This window comes from Rhododendron vialii, chromosome 7a (assembly GCF_030253575.1).
Source record: "Rhododendron vialii isolate Sample 1 chromosome 7a, ASM3025357v1".
In the NCBI taxonomy this organism is placed as follows: Eukaryota; Viridiplantae; Streptophyta; class Magnoliopsida; order Ericales; family Ericaceae; genus Rhododendron; species Rhododendron vialii.
Genome location: NC_080563.1, coordinates 721,710 through 747,711, shown reverse-complemented (window position 1 = coordinate 747,711; position 26,002 = coordinate 721,710). Strand labels below are relative to the sequence as shown.

Genomic DNA, 26,002 nt, shown 5'->3' with positions numbered 1-26,002 from the left:
ATTTGTTTAAGTTAGATTGTGTGAAATACAGGATTCCATTTGCTATTGCATCGTGACTTCGTTACAGTGTATTCATTTCGTTTATGTCAATGAAAGTTGTATTCTGAAATTATCCGATCATACTGTATTTCTTCCAACAAATTGACCACAAAAAAATGCGGTCAACTTTATCCATTAGTATTTAATCTTACCGATCAAACAAGTTGAGAAAAAATAACTTAAATAAGTATGCGGTTCAATTGTATCCATTATTTAATCGAGGGTTGTTTTGAGCGATTACTATGTGCCTCCATGCCTACTTGTTTTCGTCTTTCCTTCAATAGTAATTTAAGTTGATGGGATGCAACGTAAAGGGTACGCCAAAGGGGTACCGATAACGCGCGCCAAAGGTGTAACCTGCTTAATCTTGGATGGTTCCAAAAAAGAGGAAGAACACAAACTCTCTCACATTTGGCCAGATAAAACTAATACGACATCAGAACCATCTCCAGCTCCAAAAGCATCACACAGTTTAAGTAAAGAGCACCCGCACACCGAACTTGAAAATTATTCTTATAAAATCTGTTTTTCCCAAAACATCTTTCTCTTTTTGCTCTTCAAAAATATATCGGACCGAAAATACGAATGGTAGTTTACAATATTCTTTAATACGTTGTAATATCTTTTCCAAAACTTTAAGGTTTTCCAATCATGCAAACAACCAAACATTCTTCTCTGGTCAAAATTTAAATTATTTCTCACAATATCCGTCAAGACGAGGAAGAATAAGGAACAGCAGCGCTAAAAAAACAAAATTATTGAATTCAGTGAATACTTGTTCACCCAGTAGTCTAAGCATGGGAAGAAAAAAATCGCAGGAGCCATTGAGTCCTTGGCTTTAATCAATAGCCCAATTCCTACTTGTTCTCTTCTGTACCAACACAAGCCCAAAAGTAACTGCAAAGCTACAGCACAACTGCAACATAACTAATTATATTACAGGCACAATCAATGGTTCAACCACAACTAGTTATAAGATATGGAAAACAAAAGTAACAATCTTTGTTCTTCAAAGATTACCTTAGAAGGCTCGTTTGAATTTCCTCACAAGAAAAGTTAACACATTATGATTCCAGCAGAGCTCCACAAACATCGATTTGTTCCTAAAACACAGGGTCACACACAAACCTGCACACACAAAACACCAGCTTTTGAATTTCAACAGTGAAACATAATTTGGTGTGCGTGTCCGTAATACCAGACAACATCAGCTATCTTTGAAAACATCATCAGTGAAACATAATCCAAGTTAGAGAAACAAGCTAGGCTTCAACATGCAAACCAAGATATATACAGGCATTTCTTCTTTCCTACCATCATTTCCTTTTCCAAGCAAACAACATGTGAAAGCAATCAATGGCAATGATACCAATTACGGCTAAAAACTTCGGAGTACCATAAGTTCCTAAATCTCCACGCCTGGAAAGAACCTACAACCACTTCTCCACCAAGAAGTCTGTCAAATGTAATTTTATTGACAAAGGAGTATTACATAAAGATCTTTGAGTGACAATTTGGATTGAATACCACTGGATGATAAAGTACACAGACAACATAAAATCTAGGGTGTATTGGCAGATAGAGTCATGGTCTTAAAAGGAATACAATTTCCTCAAAAGCAATGTCATCCAGGCAGGAAGGAGATACCGCCGAAGCAAACAGCAGGAGGGTTCCCTAGTTTTTCATTATTACGGTCCAAACCAACGGTTCTTACAGGCAATAGTTACACAATGCAATACCAGAAACATGAAGAAACCATATCCACTTTCACAGGCTCACAGCAAGGTAATCATGAATAATCAGTAACGAGGCTTCTGGTTTAGTATGCATCTAATCCACCATCTTTGGACATATGCGAGCAGAACAGAAAAATAACTCGCCTTAAATAAAACTCTTTCGACAGTATAGGTTAACGTTAAGAAAGGACATAATGAAATCGAATTAGGATTAGTTCTGCCCCATGTGTTGCCAAACCAAAAGGATACGTATTTAAATGTATTCACACCAAAGAATAAGTTTTCTTTACATAAAATCCTGAAAAACTAGATCATATCAACACTAATATAAGAGACAATAAGTTCTAAGCATTAATGAGAAACAGTAGTAAATAGTTTATCTTTATCCTCCTTTGTTGATTCTTCAAACACTCAGTATTTTATCCTCCTAATTCCTTTTCCTTTAACTGCACCTCAAACATATTTCCCTTACCAAATTTTCTTAGCCCAATACCTTTTCTCCTCTATCAAGCAAAATTAGGCTTGACGTGCAAGGAACTAAGCGGAAGTAAAGACCACTAATTCCAAGATCCTTCATCTGTTGGTTCTCAGCATCGCACGAAACCAGATTTCCACTCTTTGTTTCAAGCAAAACATCCCCATTATCCATAAGGTTCAGTGGCAACGAAATCTGTTCCCCTACAATGGAAACTTGTCTCATCCAAGAATCCACAACACCATACTCCTGCATCAACCATACCTCCCACCGGTCGTCAAACTGGAAAAAAAGAGACAGTGTCACACCAGAAGCCGAAGCAGACAAGTGCAATTTGTCATAACCTATAGGGCGATTACTGGGCAATGCCATCTCTTTGAAAACCTCACCACTAATATCAAATGACATAATTGAATCGCGCAGATCACCAACCCTAGGCCTCTTGTAGGCCATCCAATGAACAACACCATTCACATACACATTGCTAGACCAACGATCAGGCATATAGCACGGCGCAACGGCTTCAATTTTCCTCCAATAATTCAACTCCATAGAGTACACCAATACATCAGGAATATCATCACTATCAACATCATACAAAATTTGAACAACTTTGAAATCACCCGCTTCCGAATCAAACCCAAACCCAACAACCATATGAGAGAAGCTATGACGATATCGATATCCCAAGCGCGAACAAGGCAATTTCTTGCACTTCCCAATGACCATGTTCCATAGAATTATATCAGCAGCAGGCGAATAGAAATCATTATCAAACAAACAAACTAACCCATTCGCGGAACCGACAATTTTAACGTACCCATACTCACCATGGCTGCTCTTGAATGGAAGTCGAAATTTCTTGTGCTCAATAAGGGTTTTACCTCCGTCTGCGAAGCTGGAGATAGAGCAGTACTGTTTCTTGAAGTCCAAAGATGATTTGTAGCAAAGGAGGAGGAAATTGTCATCTGGGAAAGGGTTGGATTTCGAGCGAGTCAAGTGAAGGTTGATGAATTGAGGGTGGTGGATGAGAGAGAGGAGTTGTTTGGACGAGAGAGAGAATCGGATGAGGGGTTTGACGGGGAGTCTCAAGAGGATGTCGAGCAACACGTCGCGGGGAAGGCTGGAGATATACATTGAAAATCAATGGATGGGATCCTTGATTTGGAACAAGGGTTTGCTAGCTAATCGTCCTTGCTTGCAACAATACACTGGCCTGTTTGTAAATATAGGCACGCAGTGCCGCCGGCCGGCCTTGAGTTGAAGGTCAACGCGCCGGATTTGAGGTTCTGCTGTGAGCATATCACACAAGTCTGGCGGCTCCATGTTATACATGAGTACTCAATTGAACACCCTAGACTTGGAGAAGTTGTATATATATATAGGGCGTGTTTGATTGCAGATTTCGTTTTGAGGGGATTCGTAATGATATGGGATTAGAATTGGGATTGAGAATGAGGTGGGATTATTAATGAGGAGATGAATTATTTATTCATGTTTGTTTTGCACGGGATTAGGATTGGGATTCGATTGAGAATGGAAAGGAATTGTAAATAACATGTTTGTTTTGGCTAGGATTATGATTGGGATTGGGATTGAAGTGGGTTTTTAAACATGGGGATGGGATTATTAGTAACACCCCCCCATGGTATTGCTAATACCCCCATTTTGGGGGATTAACAATCCCATGGGATAACTAATCTCCCCTACAAAAACCTAACCAAACAAGGTATTAACAATCCCATGGGATTATTAATCCAATCCTCCCCTCCAACCTCCTATCAAACACGCCCATAGTGTACCGTAAGTAGTACTCCTACGAGTTTAAATTATTTTCGGATGAGGTGAAAATCCAATACCCCTCTGCTTTAAGATTTTGGATTTTTATGTAATAAGTGTAGAGAGAAATAGAGTAATGATTGAAAATAACGGTAATGATTGAAGAAAGATAAAAAGAAAAATGAGGATAATGATTGAAGAGAGATAGCCGAGCAAAAAAAATGATTAGAGAGAGATAGAAATAAAAAATGAGAATAATAATTTGAGAGAAATAGAATAATGATTAGATTCAAAATCCAAAACCCTAAAACAAACAAGGTTCAATAGTTTCCGCCACTGATTGTGGCTATCACTCAGTGTGTTCATTGTGGTAATCTGAACCGTCTATCTTGTAGGGCTCGAGAAGTATGATACTCATGCAAAAAAAAAGAAGCTTTATTGAACATTTATAGATATACCAAAACTTAAATTTTAATTTATATAAATGGACAGTTTAACTTAAAGAACTAATAATAGAATTTGGTTATCTATTTTATAAACCAAAATTCAATTTTAGATATAGCAATTGATGTCTGATCAAGCTAATTTTGCGTGAGTTTATTTATTTGCGGACGCTATAAAATTAACGATTCAGATTATTACAATAAACTCTCAGTAGAGTCTAGAATGTGCGGTGGCAGAAATCTCATGGATTCCACCTCACCCTGACAGAACTTACACTCAATGTAGTTTTTTTTTAAAATTTTTTTGGAAACGTACACCCTATGTAGTTGGGTATGTAGTTAGGTATAATGTAGTTAATCTACTGTAGAAATGAACACCTTAGCCACATAACTTTACTTTTTTTGTTACCCATAATTTATCAATTTTAAATTAGTTGAACACATGAATTCAAAGAAACCTTACTTTGAATTTCTAACGCCGGCATCAGGCTGCGTTCCGGAACAAAAAAAAATTCATATTTTTTAAAAAAACAATTTCAAGCTCAAAAATTATGAGTTTATTGAAATCTAAAAATATGCAATATCGATCTTGTTACGATGCAAAAAAAAATTGAAAATTTATTTTTCATTTACTTTAATTTTGAATTTGAAAATGTGAAATAAGTTATTTATTTTTTAAAATTTTTTTTGAAACGGGGCCTGAGCGTAGTCGCATCCTTCTTATACCATGTTGGGGAAATACTCAAATTTTTTTTTTTTGAACCTCCATGTCAACAAAACTCAACCTCCATTGAAGTTGCTCTTCCTCTCTCTTTCGGCTATACTGTAATTGGGTTGGGCCTCCAGTAATAGACGGTAGGATTGGTACCCCAAAACTAGTTAATGTGTCCATACGGTGACCCAGACACGTTATCAAGAAAAAAACTTGTAACTACTACCTGCTCCGCCCATTTTTTTTTCTTTTTCTTTTTCTAAGCCAACGAGAAGAGAGTTTTCAGTGCAACAGCTTTCCTTCACCAACTATCAGAGTCTAAATTGGTTATACTATTCAAGAGTTAATCCTAGAGCGCCTTCCAAAAAAATTCATACAAGCGAATTTTCAAAGAACCCTAATTTGATGTGGGATCATACAAGGGTTTTGAACTCGCTTGATACGGAGGGAAAAAAATGGTTTTAACCTCATAAAATGACGAGAATAAGAGAGAAGCTATCAAGGTCCCAAAAGCCGTCGTACTTGTTGAAGGCAGTGGCAGTGGTAGTAAAGGTGGTGGTCCGCGGCATTGGCACGGCAACTAAGGTTACGTCTCGGGATAGTTTTCCTGCACTAATTTCTTATTTTCTTGACAAGTTGAAAGGTATTCCAATTCCAAGCACACAACACACGAGAGCAATAACGGTAATGATTCCATTTATCGCTTAAAAACTTCGGAATACCACGAGTACCTAAATCTCCACACACAGAAAGAACCTACAACCAATTCCAAAAAAAATTACAAAATGATCTTTTAGGGACAAATTGGATTGAAGAGCAGTGGATGATGGAAGTACACGAACAACATAGAACCTAGGTTGTATTGGAAGATAGAGAGTCAGGGTCTTAAAAGGAATACAATTTCCTCAAATCGTTAGAACAACTCTATGCAGTCTTAGTTGCACTGTCAGAGGCAAAAACATAAGCAAGAGTTGCCTTAATATGCTAGGTTAACTAGCTCCAGTACATAGATTTATTCAATTTAATCTGACTCAAAATGTTGCAAATATGTTCAGGACGAACCTGTACTTCTGAGTACTCAAAACTCAGTAATGAAATTCTATGTCCGGTAAATTTCATTTTGGTTCACCCTGATGCATACTTGATAGTTGATAGTGCAAAATATCAAGATGAGCTTGAATTCAATACCTTTAGCTCATGGTTTGATGGTAAGAATTCCTGTGTTCTAACTATGAGACTTGAAAAATGGGTACAAGTCAACTTGCTCTTTCAAGTACTTGTTTCCCCAGCTATCCACATTTTACTCTCTCTCTTTTTTACGCAAGACAAGCACCTACCACAATGAGAACACCAGGCAAGACAAGCTCCTACCTCCATAAAACCAATGTCATCCAGGTAGGAGGGAGATACCACCCAAGCTAACAACAGGAGGTTTCCCTATTTTCCAGTCCAACCCAAGGTTGTTAAAGGCAATAATCACCCGTGCAACACCGCAAACATGAAGGAACCATATCCACCATGGTAGTCATGAATAACCAGTAATGATGCTCCTGGTTTACTATGCGTATAATCCACCATCTTTGGACATATGCGTGGAGAACAGAAAGATAACTCGCCTTCAATAGAACTCTTTGGACACTAAAGGTTAGCATTGAAAAAGGACACAATGAAATATTTGAATTACGAATTTAGGATAAGTTCTGCTCCATGTGTTGCCAAACCATAACGATATGTACTTCAAAGTTTGCACACTAAAGAATAAGTTTTTACAAGAGACAATAAGGCATAAGCCCTAATGATTCAAGAAAAACGGCAGCACATAGTTTGTCTCGATCCTCGTTTATTGATTCTTCAAACACTCAGTATGTTATTCTTCTAATTTTCCTTTAACTGCAACTTAAACATATTTCCATGCCAAACGTTCTTTTAGCCCAATAATTTTTCTCCTCTATCAAGCAAAATTAAGCTTGACGTGCAAGTAAATATGCGGAAGCCACTCTGAAGACTACTTATTCCAAGATCCTTCATCTGTTGGTTCTCAGCATCGCATGAAACCAGACTTCCACTCTGCATTTCAAGCAAAACATTTCCATTATCCATAAGTTTCAGCGGCCATAAAATCTGTTCCCCTGCGAGGGAAAATTGTCTCATCCAAGAATCCACGACGCCATACTCTTGCATCAACCATACTTCCCATGCCGAACTTGAGAAACAGAGAGAGTGTCTCACCAAAAGCCAAAGTAGACAAGTGCAATTGATGAGTAAAGCAATGATTGGGCAACCCTCTATCTCTTTGAAAACCTCAGCACTCATATCAAATGACAAAATTCTTGCAGGCCAGCCAATGAACTGCTCCATTCACATACACATTACTAGACCAAAATCTAGTTATAGAGTAGATCCATACATCAGGAAAGTCATCACCATCATACATAATCTGTACTACTTTGAAATCATTTGTCTCCAAAACAAACCCAAACCCAACAACCACATGAAAGTAGCTATCACGATATAGATGTGTCAAGTGCGAATTGCGCAATTTCTTGCATTTCCCAACGATCATGTTCCATAAAATTACATCACCAGGATGCGAATAGTGAGTAGTATAAAAAAAACTAACCCACCCATTACTGGAACCCACAATTCTAACAACCCCACACCCACCGAGTCTGCACTTGAATGGAAGTTGAAATTTCTTGTGCTCAGTTAGGGTTTTACCTCCGTCTGTGAAGCTAAAAGTAGAGCAGTACCGTTCGTTGGACGTCCTCCAACTCCAAGTATCTGTAGTAAAGGAGGAGGAGGAAATGGTCGTCTGGAGAAGGGTTGAATTTCGAGCGAGTAAAGTGGCGATTGATGAAGTGAGGGTGGTGGATGAAAGAGAGAAATTGTTTGGATGAGAGAGAGAGAGAGAGAGAGAGAGAGAGAGAGAGAGAAACGGATGAGGATTTCCATTGAAAATCAACAGATCGGATAGCTTTGGAAAAAGGTTCGCTCGCTCCTCGTAAAGGTCAACGTGCCGGATTTTGGGGGATCTGCACTGCAGCAGAGTATGATGTGCCTCAAAACAGTGTCAATAAAACTTGAATTTACAGCGAGAGTAAATTCTACACGGCCCCTCCGTGTAGAAAGGATGTGCGGCAACAAATGTAGAGATGACACGTCATCATTAGGCCAATTTGAAACTTAAAACAGTTATTCTTTTTTTTTCGCTCTTGGATCCTGTAGAGCAGAAACTTAATTATGTGTGCTTTAGAGACAAAAATTAATTATGATTCTTAAGGATAAAATGATAAAAAAACAAAATCTCCGTACCGGTTCAAACGGATTGAAAATTGGAGTACTTAATTTTTTTTTACCATATTTTTTAATATATAAACAATCTAAAAATATTATGTGTTCAAATTTTCAATCTGTTAAAATCGATGCGAAGATCTTATTTTTCTAATCATTTTATTCTAAAGGGTCATAACTAATTTTTGTCTTCATGACTCTCATTATTAAGTATTTTCTCTTTATTTAAGACTCTATAGAACAGATACTTAATTATAAGAGCAATAGAGACAAAAATTAATTACGACCGTATAGGATAAGATGATCAAAAAACTAAGATCTTTGCAGAGGTTTAAACGGATTGAAAATTGGAACACTTAATTTTTTTTAGACGGTTTATATATTAAAAGATAATGCGAAAAAATTAATTGTTTCAATTTTCAATCCGTTTGAACCGATGCGATTTTTTTTTTTGTTTTTTGACCATTTTATCCTTAATTTTTGTCTCTATGGCTCTCATGATCAAATTTCTGTTCTACAGTGTATTAAAGAGCAGATACTTAATAATGAAAGTCATGAAGACAAAAATTAGTTATGACTCTTTAGAAAATGATTAGAAAAATAAGATCTTCGCATCGGTTCTAACGGATTGAAAATTCGAACACTTAATATTTTTAGATTGTTTATATATTAAAAATATGGTGAAAAAAATTAAGTGCTCCAATTTTCAATCCGTTTGAACCGGTACGAAGATTTTATTTTTTTTTTATCATTTTATCCTTAAGAATCATAATTAATTTTTGTCTCTAAAGCACACATAATTAAGTTTCTGCTCTACATGATCCAAGAGCGAAAAAAAAAATAACTGTTAAGTTTCAAATGGGCCTAATGATGACGTGTCATCTCAACATTTGTTTGCCGCACATCCTTTCTACACGGAGGGGCCGTGTAGAATTTACTCTCATTTACTGCTCCTACCGTCCCGGTTTGTTTGTCCCCCTTTTTAATTTTTTAAGAGTGTTTGATCTCTTACAGAATTGGCTATAATTTTCAATTCGTAATTTTTTTAATATTCAATATAGATATTGTTTGATAGATTTCAATTAGTTTTATTATACAAAATCTTCAACAACAAAAAAATTATAAAATGTAAAATATAAGTATATTTTTGAAAGACACATATTTTTTTGATAGTTGGACAAACAAATTGGGACTCAAGAAGTACTCCAATCAATGGACTATAATGTAATTGGGCTGGGCCTCCACTAATCCACGGTGTGATAGGTAGCTTGAATTAGCCGATGAGCCTATACAGTGGCCCATACGTATTAATTTTTGTCTTTATTCATTTGAATTTAATATTTTGTCTTTTTTTCAGTGAGAAATGATATTGGTACTCCAAAATCAGTGTAACTCCAAAGTTAATTTCCTTTGTTTTTTGGAGTGCCAATATCATTTCCCTTTTTAGTACACTTCTTCACATATTTAAGGATAATATCGTAAATTTATGTGGATAAAGACAAAAAAAAAATGTGTATAATTAAAGAAGAGTGTAGAAATCATTTTCCAATTGTGGTCCAGTCGGTTATTGTCTATTGTGATCTAGTACACGGTGAGGATTAAATCTTGGGAATCCAAGGGTCCATATGAAGCCAGCGTGGAGCCTCACATTTGCTCTTAAAACGGCACTGACGATCGCTTTCCTTAACGGAAAGCCCCAGCCACCAAACCATAGCTAACGACAAGCTTAAGAATTAAGTAGCGTAACCAGGAGTAGGATATATTCCCCATCAGAAAATAAAAAATAAATAAAATATGAAAATTCCAACATAAATAATTACATTAGCATCAGTTATACTCCAATGACTTAGGGGCGCGCATTTTGTGTCTTGACGTATCATGTTCGGATCATGACAAACGGGTGAGTATCCAAGTACCTATATATATTACTTAAATGTGTGACATCAACCCAACTTGCTAAAAATCGTGTTGTATACGGGTTGATTACGAGCATGCCGTGTTCGGATTGATCCTTTTATCCAATTTAACTAAAACAAAAATAAAAAAAATACAAGAAAGAGAATTTTTTTTTTACCTTTTTTCATGTTTGATTAGCTTGAAAATAATAAAAAGTGTAATAAAGGTATTTTTTTTTACAACACATCTAAGCATGGCTACCTTCCTTTAACTTCCTGGGCTTTTTACCACTAGGTATAGAAAATAAAAAGTATTTCATACCAGGTCATGTCCAATTAATGATACATTAAAACCCTATGAAAGTACCTAAACCCTGGAAGTGTCTAAATCCTAGGGTACCATATAAAAGTGCCTAAACCATAGGGTACCCTATAAAAGTGCTTAAATCATAGGATATCCTATGAAAATGCCTAAACCCTTTGGTATCTTATGAAAGTACCTAAATCGTTAAAACCCTATGATAGGAAAGTGTACCCTAAAACTCTTATGAAAGTGTTCAAACCTAAACCCTAGGGCTCTAGAAAAGCTCATAAACTTAAACCCTAGGAAATCCTAAACCCTAAAACCCTAGAGTACCCTAAAATTCTATGGTATCTTAAAACCCAAGATACCCAAAGGTTTTAGGGTACCCTAAAACCCTAGGGTGACACTTCCATTAATGGTAAATGTATTTTGTAAAAAGTGAACCTAGTGGTAATTAAGTATTCTATTTTACTTAATGAGAAATACTTTTTATTTTCTGTACCTAGTGGTAATACATAAATAAACTTTACTTTTGTAAAAATTGTCAATTTTTATTATTTTCTTGTTAATCAAACACAAAAAAAAACATTAGGAGTAATTTTTTTCTCTTTCTCACATTTTTTAATCATTTTCACTCCAGTTAAATGGGATTAAAATTATCAACCCAAACATGGCATGCACATAATTTTAGACACATCTTTAAAGATTGTTAACCACAGGGGCTAATAATGTCAACCCGAACAAAACACCGTTTCAAGCAGTTCAAGTTAATGTAAAAATATGTGATACATTTTAGTGAAGGAATGTCGACACGAACCCATTTGTCATGACTTGGACAAAATTGATAAGGCACGATGCCGTCTCCTACTTCGAATCATTATATTTAACGAAATCAGTTTAGTAACGATGGTATTTTTCCTACCGTTTTGTTCCGAGGAATTCATCCAATTTGTGAATACTCTAGTATTTTTTATTCTTAAGCTTGGCGTCTTTCTTAAGAGGCATATATGGAGTAGATTGACTTTTCTCATTTACAATTAGTACTTTAGTTCAATTAGTTTGGCACTTAACGAAACGATCGTCGGTGCTGTTTAAGAGCAAATGTAAGGCTCCACGCTGGCTTCATATGGAGCCTTGGATTCCCCAGAGTTAATCTTCACCGTGTACTGGACCACAATGGACAATAACCCACTGGACTGGAGCTGAACCCGTTTGTATTGTTGATCCAACCCAGTCAAGTCTCCTGCAATGCTCTTATCATGAGGAGAAATTTTTTTTTGGTGCCGGATGGGTATATCCCACGTGATTACCGTTTGGTACATCCGAACCGTCCAATACACTTATGGATAATTCAGATTGAAATTCTCTCTCTCCTCTCACCCAAACACTTTATCTCTCTTCAAATCCGAGCTGTCCAAAAAAGCAATGGACGGCTCTCGAATGCGCCAAGTGGGTATATTCTACCAACGATTTGGTGACTGTATTTATCTAAAGTCATAACCAAATAAAGACATTTAATGTTGAATTTAATTTTGGTCCAATAGTATAGTAGGGCACCACTTGAATTTAATGTTGGTCTGACAAAGGTTGGATTGAAACAAGAACGCTAGCAGAGATGTGATACGCTTGTGCTGCGGCATGTTTTTTCATCTTACGTACCTCAAATCTTGCCACGTTATTTAATGAAGGAGGACGCACTGCCCCTGCAAAAATTGAGGTTGTCTCTCTTTATCTCAATTATATTTTTTTAATTTGAAATTAACGACCCACTACTGACATACATGCAGTTCAATTTTTTTTTTTTAAAAATTTGAGCTTCAACACATACACATGCATACACATATAGAGATCTCTCTCGAGAGAGAAATGAAATTAGGAAGTCTCATGTATACAGTACACTAACAAAAGCACTTGTTGTGGGGAAAATGGGTAAGCCCAACAGAGAGAGAGAGAGAGAGAGAGAGAGAGAGAGAGAGAGATTCTCCCACCATAAAAAGGCTTTAGCAAGATTAATTAACGGGGCTTGTTCAATTGGGCTCTACGTTTGCTGGCAAAAACTTGGCTATGGCTCATTAACCAAAATCTTTCGATTTCTTCAGCTTTCCGGCCCGGAATTCGCCCGGCTATCAACCCCCACCTGACCGCATTCAGCACCCATTATTTATTATTACTCCAAAAGGTAAAAAAGACATACCACAATATACTACGGAGTACTACTACTACTATCCAACCAAGAAATGCTGACTCGTTTTTATGTTTGTTTTTTAGAAAAACTTGTCAGCATTTCTTGAAATCAATATGACAAGATTTCATTTGAGTTTTTTTTTTTTTTTTTGACAAGGATTTCATTTGAGTTGAGCATTCGCAAATATACGGGTTTGGTTCGTGTTAATAGTGGCATGAGAAGCTGTAACAAACAATTAAACCATATTATTATTAATTAATAAACAGGTTAATTACCTGTCCCCAACAAGCTTATGCATTCTGTAAATCATGTCTTCCTCTTGTTCGGTCATGTTTATGACTTCCCACTCAATGCTGCTCACCTCTGCTAAAAACGTCCCCACAGAGAGAGAGAGAGAGAGAGAGAGAGAGAGAGAGCCATATATTAACCATTAGACAAAGAATAAAACAGAAAGTAACCCAGATCGAATTAAAGGAAAATGAAGGAAAACGTACCACCTTGAGAGCAATTACTACAGTTATTGTGGGTAGTCTTCAGCTGCTTCCTCCGACGTTTATCCATGGGTTGATTAGCTAGATTAGGGGCTAATTACCTAGGAAATGAAAGATACTGGAGAGAGAAGAACCATAGAAAGGAAGAACAAGAGGAAAGTTTGTTGGTGAGAAGGAGGAGGAGCTATAGTGGTAACATATATTTGTAGTAATTTTTAAAGTACTCCAGCCAGGATAGGAAAGGAAACTCTTAAAATAATACAGTACTAGCTAGTACTATATGGAACGTACTCAGAAAATTGTGTCATGCAGAGAGAGAGAGAGAGAGAGAGAGTATGTAGAGAAGGAACGGTTGGTCCTACCAAACAAACAAAATGTATGTAAGTGGTTGACTTGTAGTTGTTCGTGTTTTGAATTGGCTGTAATAAGAACATACTCTAGTGGCATGGGTTGGTCGGGTGGTTAAAGTAAAAAACACATCAAGATTTGTTTCTTTTAAGGTTTTAATTTTAAAACTCCTTACGTGTGATTAATTCTTGTGAGATCCGTCGCATACGTTGTTCTTCTTTTTTCAGTTTTATAAATAGACCTATAGTTAGTAAGCTGATCTTCTAAAAATTAGTCGAAATGCAGGTAAACCAACTCGGATATCACTTCGGCCAAAAGACAAAAAGCACCCTCTATGGAACAAGATCCTCTGTCTTGGTATTCCCCCAATTTCGGACTTAGAGCAACTACATCAAAGTAGCAAAACCAACATTTGTAGCTATTTTACCTAATTAAGGCACCAAAACAAGCTTGCAGCAGGTTCAGCAAGCATGGCTCTATTTTTCCTTTGTGAACGGTTGATAGTTATTCCTACCGAACAACTATATATTCATGAGGATTAAAATATTATTTTCTTCTCTCTCCTCCCTCCCACGCTCTTGTTATTCTCCCCAACCCAATTGGGGAAATCAAAATAAACGATAAAGATAATAGGAAAAGAGCGAAAATGTATATTTTAATTGGTGTTTGGTAAAATAGATGGTATTAGTGTAATTGTGAAAGAAAAAATTAATAGCTAAAATAGAATTGTGAATTGTTCACAAGATAATATGCATACCCACCAGTAAACTTGCTCTTGAGAGAAGACATAATTACCACTTCGCTAAAGGAGATAGGACTTGCTGTAGATAGGGGCTGAACTGTATTTTCATGTGTTTGGCAGCCTTTTATCCACTACTAGTGTAGCTTGTTCTCAGTTTTGTCTTAATGCTGTTGTATCCTGTGGCAATTTCTCAGTAGTAGCAAAAACTCTGAAGAGTTGATGTAGTTGGGTTACATCATACAAAATGAGAGGTCCATATCTTTGGATTACTAAGCTCATGCACCATCAAAAGTGGTTAAACTTATGGATTAATTAACTGTAGTTAAGAGCATTACTAAGTTCACTAAACCTGCTTACTTATGCCTTGTTTCGTTGTGAGTTTGAAAAAAATTTGGATTTGGTTTTTAGGTAATAAGTGAGGAGAGAAAATATGATAATAATTGAGAATATGAATAATGAGTGGAGAGAGATAAAGAGAGAAATTAGATTAATGATTGGATATAAGATAATGAGTGGAGAGAAAAATGAAAATAATAATTGAAAATATAGATAATGAGTGGACTTAGGTTTGAATTTTTTTTTCTAAACCCACAACCGAACAAGAGCTTAAAGTATTAGTATACTTTGGTTAGCTACACTTATGGAATGCAAATCATATATACCAGAGTAGGGAGCTAGGTATTCCATTTTCTTATAGGTGCTTCGGAATAGCAACTAGAAAGGTATTCAATTGTTTGATACAAGTTTCAATTCATTGTATCTAAACTTTTTCTTAACAATATAAATGTGTTTCAAAAATATACGTATTAATCAATATTCGATGAACATGATTTTGCCATTTTGGCGTGATTCATGGTTTCAACAAGCTTTAAGAAGTAACAAGTCTTGATAATCCAAATAGGCCTGAGAAAGATCCACAAATAACTAGGACAAGGCCAATTCCATGAGGGAACCGGAGAGAATCTCTTTCTTGCAAACATACCTACAAATTCAACATCCAAATACAAGCTTTGACTTTACCGTATCTATCTTCTTTCTTTTTTTTTAATAACCGGATGTTCAAAAAAATCTCCATTGACCCGAAAGTTCAGAATGTTTAGTTTGGGTAAAATTCAAGCTTGCGACCTCTTAGGACAAACTCTTTATAGTTGTTTTCTTTTGCCCATTTGACCAAACTTTGGAGTTGACTAAACCATATATTGGTATTCAATTGTACAGTGAACATGACGATTTAGGTTACAAAATCCATGTGTGGTGTAATACAGTAAAGTTCAAGAAGAAACAAAACCAGATACGGTTTTACCAACTTTGTTCTTTTATTTATTTATTTATAGAGTAATATAGGAGAAGAGGTAGGAGAAGATAGGAGTACTAATCAAGTCCGTACAAGGTTTTAGGGTTTAATGGTTCAGCTGAGACAACTTGTTTTCTAGTTACTAGAAAAAGAATAAAAATGTCAAATACGTACATTTTGGCAGCTTTCACGAGAGTTGCAAAGCTTTCTAATGAGCTGTGCTACTTGCACAGCAGCGTGTACACAGCAGCTGTGCACAGATCTCATTTTCTCCCGACTCGGGTCGCACCTAAATTCTGAAGTGATTTTGGATGTTTTGTTAACGTCTCTAACGATATCGAACGAAGCTCATTTTTTACAGAGACCTTAAACGACATATTTAGAACAACATGAGCGGCTTCGATCATCTTTGTGCGACCCGAGCAGAGAGAAAATGGAATCTGTGCACAGCTGCTGTGCACGTAGCTTTTCTGCTTTCTAATAAGCCTTTCTTACGGCTGAAACACAGATCAGCTTTTTGGCCGGTGGTAATCAGCTTTTTTTTTGAAAGTAATGAATTGTAAGAGATAAATAAATAAAAAATTATTGTGAACGGGGCACATGAATTTTTGAAAAAAAGAACAACGGCTAAAAATGTCCTCGCTCATAGACCAAATCCTCCCTCTTTTGTTATTTGGACGGTCAAGGTGTCCAACTAGCATACGTGCATCTCGACTATTCCTCTCTCAGGTCTAGTTAAAGGCAGACTATCAACGCCGGAACTCAAGAATTCATAAGAGATTTCTTTCTTGCAACCTATCGCCAAGAGGTTGTCAAGTTTCAACTCAAGATGTCTGGATTTACAACTCATCTATGTTGCCGCTTAAGCTACCCGTTGAAGTTGTCTAATCCTCTTTTCCTTATCCATTTCCCTCCATGGATCTCCATCAGTGATTCAAACAAGCACAGAAACGACAAGAGAATGTGCTTGAAAATAACTAACCATTAAAGTTGGTGATCTACCATCCACATCAGTGCTTCAAACAAACACCAAAATGGCAGACAAGTGCATAAAATAACTCAGTGTAAATATGTATCCATCCTTCAAAGATTATTCAAAACAAAATAAGTGAAAATAACAATTGATTTAATTTGCCCATTTCATGAAGAAAAAACTCGGCAATGCTAGACAGCTTAAGTGGGTCACAGAGAACCCCTTCTTCTTTTCTGTCATTATTCTGAAAACTCGAAACAAAAACAACTCAACTAACAAGTTTCTGTTACCATTATTTGGGTCCGTCCTTGTTCCTCTTGTCTTGTTGGTTCAAATAGCAGTAATAGCATTGGTTATCTTATCACTAACTGCAGTTCTCTTAGGCCTTCCTCTCGATCTGTTTATTGCGTATCGATTCACCCGTCTAGTGTCCATACAAAAACCACATGAGATGCCGTATTCCCCATCCTACCAGTCTCGTTGTCCAAATCACCCTTCTACCACAAGAGCTAGATCAGGGACATAGCAGATGGAGGATTGGCACAGAGGCTATGATCGAACAAGGCAATATCTTTGATTGTTTTCCAAGAGATTCAACCTCTAAGAAACTCGGCAATCACTGTCCATGGGAATTGGAATTCACATAAAATTAGAGCTAACAGCAGCCAAGACTCAAGAGTGCTGCTTCTGATATTGGTTTGTAGGGTAAAGTCTGTACGTGTCCATTTAGTGTTAGGCAACAAGTGCCTACTTAGATTACTCGTTATTATTGGTTCGTAGGAAAAAGTCTGTTCATGTAATGTATAGTGATAGATTACACATGCACGAATGATTACATTACTTGGTGTGGGAAGTTAAGATCAGCAAGTACAAGAGGAGATCTGAACAAACGTGCTTAAAGATTAGAACTACAGTCGGTCTCGAAGCAGGTATAAAATCTTAATCGTTTGGATTTTGGAAGCTGTACTTCATAATTTAGTTACCAGTGTCGTGCTTGTGTCCATGATTTTTTCTTGCGATTAGATTTTCACGCAATTGATGTGTATGTGGTTGGATGATATGATCTTCAAGTTCTACGCAAATTTTTACTACTGCTTAAATAACTTCGGTTAATCTGGTTAAGCAATGTTCGACTAGAAACTTTCTGTCAGCTTGTTTATATTGCAACATCGGACTTAAAAGCTAAAACTACTACAAAAGCTGACTCGGGATTGAACCGCACATCCAAAGTATTTTTTCTTTTTTTTTTAATCCGAAAAATCGCCCGACGGGCCACATCCAAAGTAGCATGATGCATGAGAGAAATAAGACGAAAGAATCTAAGGTAACAAGACAATAGTCTTTGGAAATGTTGTCCAGCTAATTTCAGCTAGGATCCTACGGACAATGTCACCACTATCCTATGGGTAATGATTAAAATGGTCTACTGGAAAATCAAGTACATTCAATCACAGGCATTTGATAAAGGATACTTCGAAGTTATTTGCACTGTTCCTACCGCTCCACGTCCTAGATACAAGAATGAAGCTAGTTATTGCAATTTAAAACAAAAAAAAATAAAATGCATAACAAGATATTTAACGGACAAATGGTGGCGATTTCATTTTAATTTGGCGTCAGCTAGGAAGCGTTGATGGATAATTTTGGTTTCATTTCGGAAAACTATTCTTTGTATTCAAGCAAGGGCAAAAGCCCTTTTAATTTGTGGTTTAAATTTTCAAATTTGGATTTTCATTTTGGCTCAAAACTACATGGAAAGAGAGAGACTTTTTTGTCGAAAATGATATTGGTACCGACGGGGTCGGTACCGAAATCGTAGGGACGGCCGCGCCAGGCCGTCTCTGCCCACCGGACGGCCGATCCGAGCCGTCCAAAATTCTAAAAAAGAAAAAAAAAGAGGGGGCTTACGCGGAAATCAACGGCATCCGAGGTATGTAGGGTGCTTGATCCGAGCACCCTTTTTTTGTGTATATATGTATAGGGTGTTTGATCTGAGCACCCATTTTTCGTGTATATATGTATACATGAAAAAAGGATGCTCGGATTAACCACCCTACACACCTCGGATGCCGTTGATTCCCGCGTAGGCCCGTCGTTTTTTGTTTTTTAGAATTTTTGGACGGATTGGATCGGCCGTCTGGTGGCCGGAGACGGCCCGGCGCGGCTGTCCCTACGATTTCGGTACCGACCCCGTCTCCTTTTTTGTGGGACTCGGGCAAAGATGTGTCCGTTCTCCCGCGGGGAGGGCAGTTGAGGCATATTTCATGAGTACCGTACATAATTATCCCATTCCATATGTCTAATTTTACTACTTGAGATTCGGAACCCTGTTGCTTTGCTTTGCTTATCTACTCCATTCTCATTCTCCATCTTAATCTTATTCTGACATGAGATGGAGCTTGTGCATTCAACAAAGCCATTACATTGTCCTTATTTGCTTGGTACTGCCCAAATGGACCACGATCACAACAAGGTACCGGCCAATTTTCTGCGTTCTTTCACGGTTTACCAATCAGCCCTAAAGTCGAAAAAACATCAATGCAATGGCATATGGTCCATTATACAAATAGAATTATACTTCAGAAGCCACGAGCAAAGAGGAAGAATAATAGACTTTACCAGCTAAAACAGTTCACCATCCCTTCAAGCTGGGAAGTATGGTTTCGGCCAACTGTCCACAGAAAGTGTAACTATTCTCCTTCAAAATATAGCGATCACATCACATTACTAACGATGATTTCACTGCAGATTTATGCACCAAAGATACTTGTGGCCCTGGGAATAGATAGCCAAACAATTGCCTCTTGAAGATAAAAGTCGCAGACCTAAATTTGCTCGTCCTCGCATCATTTTCAATGCTATAATCTTTGTTTACAGTTGTGTAGCCTCTTGCATATAGCTTAGCATGTTTGAGAGGGGGTAGGGGGGTACCGAACAGATTTTTGGGTTAATAAAGCTCTGGGTAACGAAGCAGGAGTAAAAAAATCCAGTGACAAATTCCTGTAGGATTTAATGACCAACCATGCATAAAGCTAGCTAGAAGCAATGAGCAAACCATTAGCATCTCATCTGAAAGGTAACGTTGACTGAGAAGAGCCTCAACTGATTTATAAACTCCGTTCCGGTTACATAAAAATGGAGAACAAATAGCCAAAATTAACGTAACAATTTCTAGGGATGAACAATACGATTGATCTCTACCTACAGAAGATCACAAAAGTAATCCAAACCTTGACCAATTTCCCAAATTGAGATGCCAGCACCCCATGAACGAGCTTCCTCCAGACGCATTGCTATGGAAGTCAGTGACGGGTAGAATACAGCATGCCTGACATGCTTATCGTCAGAGTATATGAAGAAATGCTCTGCACTGTTCTCATCCCACTGCAACAAAGGCCGGTGCAGTTCCAACAAAGACAGGTAATCACTTCCGATGATAGCTCCACCACCTAAACCTGCAAATTCAGGAGATCAATCGTCTGCTGCCATGTATATGCATGTCATTATGAATGTTCATTTGGAAGAAAGGTTGTATCTAGTAAACACCCTATCAAATACCACAGTCCATGAATCAGAAATACTCCTTTGGGCAGGATAAGGACTCCAGATATGAAATGCACGAGATTATGGATCATTAGAAAGGTCATTGGATTCATGATTAGAGAGTTTTAGGAGTTTATTATAATTAAAGCATTCTTGATTTGGGCACGTTTCTGCCGAAGTCAAATATTCCTCTCTGCAATCCAGATAATATGATGAGTTCAATGCATATAGCATATGCAGATCAAAATCACTGACAAGGTCCCAGATGGGTTCATTTAAAATGAAGATAAGGCTCCTAAGGAGTCCCTTTTGGGACATCCAATAAAATTAGAACAAAACAAAGAAAGCCCCTGAGGAAGTGTGTCTACTTTCTCCAAAGTCAAGAAATTTGGAAACCCCAAGGACTTGGTCTTTTGAAATCGCCAATCATGGTGCCTTATTTGATTAATGATATCCTCCTTCATGTGCTCTGCTTAATCAGTCAAGAGCATCGGGTATAGTACAAATTTGTTAAGACCAAACATAAATTAATAGTTCTGAGATTAAACAAAGTGATATATACCTTCTGAGAGGCTGAAGTCGTTCCCGTAGAAATTGAGACCAACAAATATCTTATGAGCCAGGATTCGAGCACCATTACTGGTGGGACCAAGGAGCAGCTGCACAGTAGAACGGACCCATTTCAGAGGTGCATTGGGACCCGGACGCTGAGGACCCGAGAAGTCATAGGTCATGAGTGAGAAACCATCTACAGCATCACTCAAGCTTTTAAGATCTTCCGGCCCAAAATCATGCGTTTGAAGTTTCTCTGAATATGGTGGACCTATAACGTACACTAGTTGTAAACGTTGTTGCCCACTGCTCCTCTCTAAGCTCACAGCATGAAGTGCTTGCCCAAGTTGCTTTATGAACTGAAGTGCCTAGACTTGCAAAGCAATAAAGGTACCACGCACATCTTCAGATGTCAGAAGATATAAAATGGCTTCATATATAATGGTAAATGTACAGGTTAAAATGCCAAAAACCAATTAACTGAAAAAGCACAGCCTTATCGCTCAAGACTTAAGAGCACAGTGTGCTCACAAGGTTCTATATTTACGTACAAATGAACACAATATGACGAGAATATCTGCTATGACAATTAAAACATGAGTCAGGTATAACAACAGCAAGTTTTCTTCTTGATTTTGCTAAATTCTGCAGTATAGTACATTTGAAAACCCAAAAAAAGCAAAGCAAGGAGGCAGCCAAGGAAAGAAAGAGAGAGGAAAGTGGTAGTAGAACATGAAACAAAATGGCATGGCTAATTGCCAGGTGCATCAAAGAGAAAACCAAGCCAATTAGTTTTTCGAAACAAGAGATTATAAATCATCTGTACAGAATAGGCTCTTAAGGTATCCTGGAATAAAAGATAATGAGATATTTGCAAGCCCCTGCACTCTAGCTGATTAAATGTGGAAGATGGTGTGTACAAAGTTATTTTAAAGTCGCACAGCAAAGAATTGTTCAAAAGACACAGGAACACAACTGGGAGTATTCATGTACCATATCCCGCATGGCTGGATCTTGCAAGACTCCATAACCTGCCCACCTTGACCAAGATTCGAGAACAATACCATCATACTCCATTTCCCTGTAATTTAGAGAAGAGACACAAGAAGTACTCAATCCCAAAAGTAGGCTTACTTGCATGTGAAAATCATGTCATCCTCGTATAACTAGAAAACAACTTGTTAATCTGTTGCCGCATAGAAGGCTTACTTGCATTCTGCCACTATAAGATCGATAGCTTTATTCCTCTGCTTTTTCTTTTTCAGCAGCTCACTGGGTAATGCTTCCAGAACAACTCTTGGCAAAACCTATTTTGAGGGAGAGAGAGAGAGTCTGATATTGAACTATTCCACACACAATGCGGGACAAAACTAGAAGTATGAGTACTTATGATCATAGTGGTCTCCGAGGGAAGATATTTCCCTCTAAATGCGAGGTGCGCCAACCTTTCAAGTAAAAGAATAGAACTATTCTAAACAAGAAACCAAGAACGTGAGCTGATGATTCTGTTTCAAACTCTCTAAATGTTTGTTCAATTTCATGAGCATCTTTTACTGGAACCAAAAAGTCATGCACTCTCTTCACTCATTCAACAAAGCCTCAAAAGTTTCACAATCAAATGAGATGTCCATGAATTATTGAATAGTCATCTTCTATTAACAAGACATGGAAATCCCAAAAGTAGGAATGTAGTAGATCAGCCTCATTCCACCTGTGACAACATGCATTGATTATACCTGAGCATCTCCTTTCATTCTAAGATCTGAAATCCATTCTCTATCAACATTGTGTCTTCCCTCCAGAATTAACTTTGGCCCTTCGCTGGCAACAGAAAGAAGAAAAGATATGATACTTGACAATAAAGGCAGCCCCAGTATATACAGTTCAACTTCTCATACCTTAGTTTTAGCACAAACGTCCAAATTCTGGGATCTTGGAGTCCCATTTTGCCAATCAGCAAAAAAGAAACAAAAAGACAAAACTAGCTATGTTGAGGATTTGTGCCAGCAACAATAAGCTCCATCCATAAAAGTAGGTCATTTGGCTGGCTGAGAACAGTTCATGACTATGGATCAACAGGAATTATGACCACGATAGTACTTTGGTAAAACAGCTAAAACGAACAGTGACGAGAAATGCTTGAAATCTTATATAACAAGTTTAATCCACCAGTGAGACTTAATTATGGCCATGATAGTACTTCTGTAAGATAGTTAAAGCGAGCAGTGGCAGGAAAAGCTTGAAATCTCAAAAAACAAGTTTAATCCCTTTGAATCCTTCAGGTGTCAACCATAACCAAAGGGGTCAATGTATTCTAAAGAACCCAAAGGAGAAACTTCAGCCTCCCCATCAAGGCATCAATACCTCTAAGATGCAGGACTTACTGAACTGGATAATCAGAATTCAGACGCACCTCTTCAGGTCATACCACACAGGCGACAAATGTGTAAACTTGGAGTTGAACCTCTTTGCAATTTCATAACCTCTTGAGTTCCTGCACCATTTATTATGTCTTACATGAATTCGTATAAGCTCAAGGTTTGAATTGGCAAATATGGTTATCAAACAAATGCCAACAGTAGATAATAAATGCAGGATAGAGTACAATCGACCCAAGAACTGATGTGAATATGATAGTGGAAGAAATATATATGGACCCACGAGCTTCTACAAATCACCATGAAAATTTAAATAACAGCTTTGCTAGCAAAAACACAACTATACCACCAAACAAATTTCTGAGTTTCTCCCATAAGCTTTTCATTGATTGCAAACGTACATTTTTTTTTTAGTGACAAAAATTAGTTTGACTGAGAATACAAGTTTCAGCTCCAAATCTAGTTCAGCTCACTAAATGGCCTGCTGATAGAAGACAAAGATGTCCACAATATACAAGCCAATATTCCTAATTTCCTACCACGTATAAGCTATTAAAACACAAAGATGTCCACAATATACATATCCTAAGATGCTATTTGTGTCGTCCTCCTACCTTAAAAAATTAGAACCGAACAAAAGGAAAGCCTAGGAAAACTCACAGAGCTTTTCTACCCAACATTACACACATTACCGATGGGTATGTAATCTTGTTTCAATCAAACAAGAGAATCTCCACTCATTCCTTAAATGTCAACCAAAATTTGTATTTGAGTAAATAACACCAAAACCATCTTTCCACTCCTTTTCCCAAACCTAAATGAGAACGAGTTTAACCCAAATGAAGGGAGACTCTTTTGTTCACTCAAATATCTCAAGGCCATTTTGTGGGCCTCAAAATTTACCGCTATCCCATGAACAAAGTTTTTAACCAAATTTAATGCTTAAATGCGAACTCTCTATTGGAATGTTTCATACCAAATGAAGTTTTAAGTCAAGGGCAGGAAACGTCTATAACAATTAACCACTTGTACGCCTAATAAACTCAATTATAAAGGTTGATCACTTTGCTTTCAAATGAACCCAAAAAAATTTTACTTAAGAAATAAGCAAATTAATTTTACAAGATGAACCTACCATGGAGTAATGTAGGCCAGTACAACATTCGTAAAATGCCGGTGAGATGTATTCTCTGAGACCTTCGAATTTTCCTGAATTCCTAAACAAGAAATAGGTGAAATACCACAAAGTTCTATCTCAACCACAACTACAACTAAAAAACAATGTGTACCCACACTCATGTACCTATACATAAATGAGACATCTATATATACTCCCTCCGTCCCATATTGTTTGCTCTTTACGGGAACTCAACTTTTTAAGGGAAAATGTAATTGATGCAGGTCTCCATAGAAAATTTGAGAGATTCCCAACACTACCCCTTATTATCTACCTTAAAACTGCTTTTAATCATTTATGAGTGTTAGTTTGTGAAAATTTAAACTTGAGGGGAAATCCCAAAATATAATACCAAGCAAGCAAAATGGGAAGGATGTCAGTCTTGACATCTGTGTGGGAGAGAGAGATGGAAACACGTACAGTAAGAACTTCGAGGTAACTGATGTCAGTCTTGACGAAGCCTGGTTGGTGTACGTGTGGGAGAGAAGCGTCCGTACGTGAAGCGTATCGAGTACGGTATACAATTAGGGAAATCAAAGTAGAGACTGTGAAGAAGATAACGACGAAGATAGTGAAGAAATTGTGATCGTGGATGGATTTAGAACTAGCTGATCGTGTGGTCAGGTCTTCTCGATTTGACAGTTCAACTCGGTCCCGACGGCGATCCGAACCTTCGGCGACTCGCCTCTCTCGCCTCTTACCCACCATATCCTCCGGCGCCTCCGATCAAAACTGGGCCAGAAGATCAAGAACAAGAAAGATGTACTTTTTCGGGTAAAATGCATTTTTATCCTCTCAGTTATTCAATCTTTTTATATGTCATCCTCAAGTTAACAAATCAACCTAAAATGTCCTTCAAGTATTTAAATCAGTATATTAATCAGAGAATTGATATTCATACTTCTTTTTTGTCTCATTTTTTTTGTTTTTTAGTGTTGAAAATGTAATTTTTTTTTTGCTAAAAGACAAAGGAGGTGTGGATAACACAAAAAGAAGGGTGAATGTCAATTTTCTATTAAAAACCGTAAATTTGATTGATGGAAGTGTTAGGTGAAGCTCTTGTATAGATTGGCGATGTGAGCATAAATAGTATTCTGTGGCTAAATCACTTTTTTCTCCCAGTCAACAGACAACCAAGGCTTAAATTGAGAGTGAAATCAATTAAATGTTTTTTTTTTCTTCCATGAATAGGGTTATTGAACAAAGGGATTGAGGCCCTTGGGGGTAATCTAACATGAGAATAATATAATGATACTTGGGTGGAACAATTTCAAAAAATAACTATCAATTTCTCTTTTCTTCTCTCCATTTTCAAAATTTTCTTCCAAAGCAATGCTCTGTTTTGGCTCAAGATGACGTGATGATATTTTGTGTATATATCACCGGCATATGTTATGAGTAACTTTCATCGAATAGCCAATCTTCAAAGTGTCTTTATTATGGTATTGTTTCCAATCCCAATCGTGATGCACGTAAGCTTAGAAAAGTTGGGCAAAGCCGGTGGTTACACCCATAGCACACGTTCGCAACACTTTCGTAGCCTAGGTTCATGTTTTTCAAGGAAGAACGGGTGGGGTGGGGTTTAGTTGACATACTTTAAAGATGATTTAGCTTGAATTCTTAATTTAGGGACAAGATGGACAAA

At 37.3% G+C, this 26,002-nt stretch overlaps 3 protein-coding genes across 8 annotated transcripts; all 3 read right to left on the bottom strand.

The window, feature by feature from the left end:
• Positions 1-710: 710 nt before the first annotated feature.
• LOC131334581 (F-box/kelch-repeat protein At3g06240-like) lies at positions 711-3,624 on the bottom strand. 3 transcript variants are annotated; one of them, XR_009202217.1, is made up of 3 exons: positions 2,269-3,624; positions 1,060-1,167; positions 711-966 (listed from the first exon to the last, which is right to left on the bottom strand). XR_009202217.1 is itself a non-coding variant. In XM_058369684.1 (2 exons), exons 1-2 carry the CDS (start codon positions 3,385-3,387, stop codon positions 1,156-1,158), a joined length of 1,131 nt encoding a protein of 376 aa, XP_058225667.1. In that variant the 5' UTR covers positions 3,388-3,624; the 3' UTR covers positions 711-1,155. The 3 variants fall into 3 exon arrangements, 1 of the variants encoding a protein (XP_058225667.1); XR_009202218.1 differs by having other exon boundaries at positions 711-955; XM_058369684.1 differs by having other exon boundaries at positions 711-1,167.
• Positions 3,625-12,515: 8,891 nt separating this feature from the next.
• On the bottom strand, positions 12,516-13,583 carry LOC131334579 (MYB-like transcription factor ETC3). 4 transcript variants are annotated; one of them, XM_058369680.1, is made up of 3 exons: positions 13,354-13,583; positions 13,135-13,225; positions 12,516-12,811 (listed from the first exon to the last, which is right to left on the bottom strand). In XM_058369680.1, the coding sequence occupies exons 1-3, from the start codon at positions 13,418-13,420 to the stop codon at positions 12,688-12,690; spliced, it is 282 nt and encodes a 93-aa protein (XP_058225663.1). In that variant the 5' UTR covers positions 13,421-13,583; the 3' UTR covers positions 12,516-12,687. The 4 variants fall into 4 exon arrangements, with proteins under 4 accessions (XP_058225663.1, XP_058225665.1, XP_058225664.1 ...); XM_058369682.1 differs by having other exon boundaries at positions 13,357-13,583; XM_058369681.1 differs by having other exon boundaries at positions 13,135-13,222; positions 13,354-13,582.
• Positions 13,584-19,789: 6,206 nt separating this feature from the next.
• LOC131334578 (uncharacterized) lies at positions 19,790-25,178 on the bottom strand. The gene is made up of 8 exons (XM_058369679.1): positions 24,778-25,178; positions 24,316-24,389; positions 23,216-23,296; positions 22,539-22,623; positions 22,012-22,109; positions 21,796-21,883; positions 20,813-21,170; positions 19,790-20,162 (listed from the first exon to the last, which is right to left on the bottom strand). The coding sequence occupies exons 1-8, from the start codon at positions 25,063-25,065 to the stop codon at positions 19,909-19,911; spliced, it is 1,326 nt and encodes a 441-aa protein (XP_058225662.1). The 5' UTR covers positions 25,066-25,178; the 3' UTR covers positions 19,790-19,908.
• Positions 25,179-26,002: the final 824 nt, after the last annotated feature.

Coding starts and splice junctions, on each gene's coding strand:
- LOC131334581 (XM_058369684.1), bottom strand. CDS start 3,387: ATGTATATCTCCAGCCTTCCCCGCGACGTGTTGCTCGACATCCTCTTG.
- LOC131334579 (XM_058369680.1), bottom strand. CDS start 13,420: ATGGATAAACGTCGGAGGAAGCAGCTGAAGACTACCCACAATAACTGT. Junction 13,226..13,353: donor TAGTAATTGCTCTCAAGGTG/GTACGTTTTCCT, acceptor GGACGTTTTTAG/CAGAGGTGAGCAGCATTGAG. Junction 12,812..13,134: donor CATAAGCTTGTTGGGGACAG/GTAATTAACCTG, acceptor GAATGCGGTCAG/GTGGGGGTTGATAGCCGGGC.
- LOC131334578 (XM_058369679.1), bottom strand. CDS start 25,065: ATGGTGGGTAAGAGGCGAGAGAGGCGAGTCGCCGAAGGTTCGGATCGC. Junction 23,297..24,315: donor CTGGCCTACATTACTCCATG/GTAGGTTCATCT, acceptor TAAATGGTGCAG/GAACTCAAGAGGTTATGAAA. Junction 20,163..20,812: donor CGACTTCAGCCTCTCAGAAG/GTATATATCACT, acceptor CTGAATTTGCAG/GTTTAGGTGGTGGAGCTATC.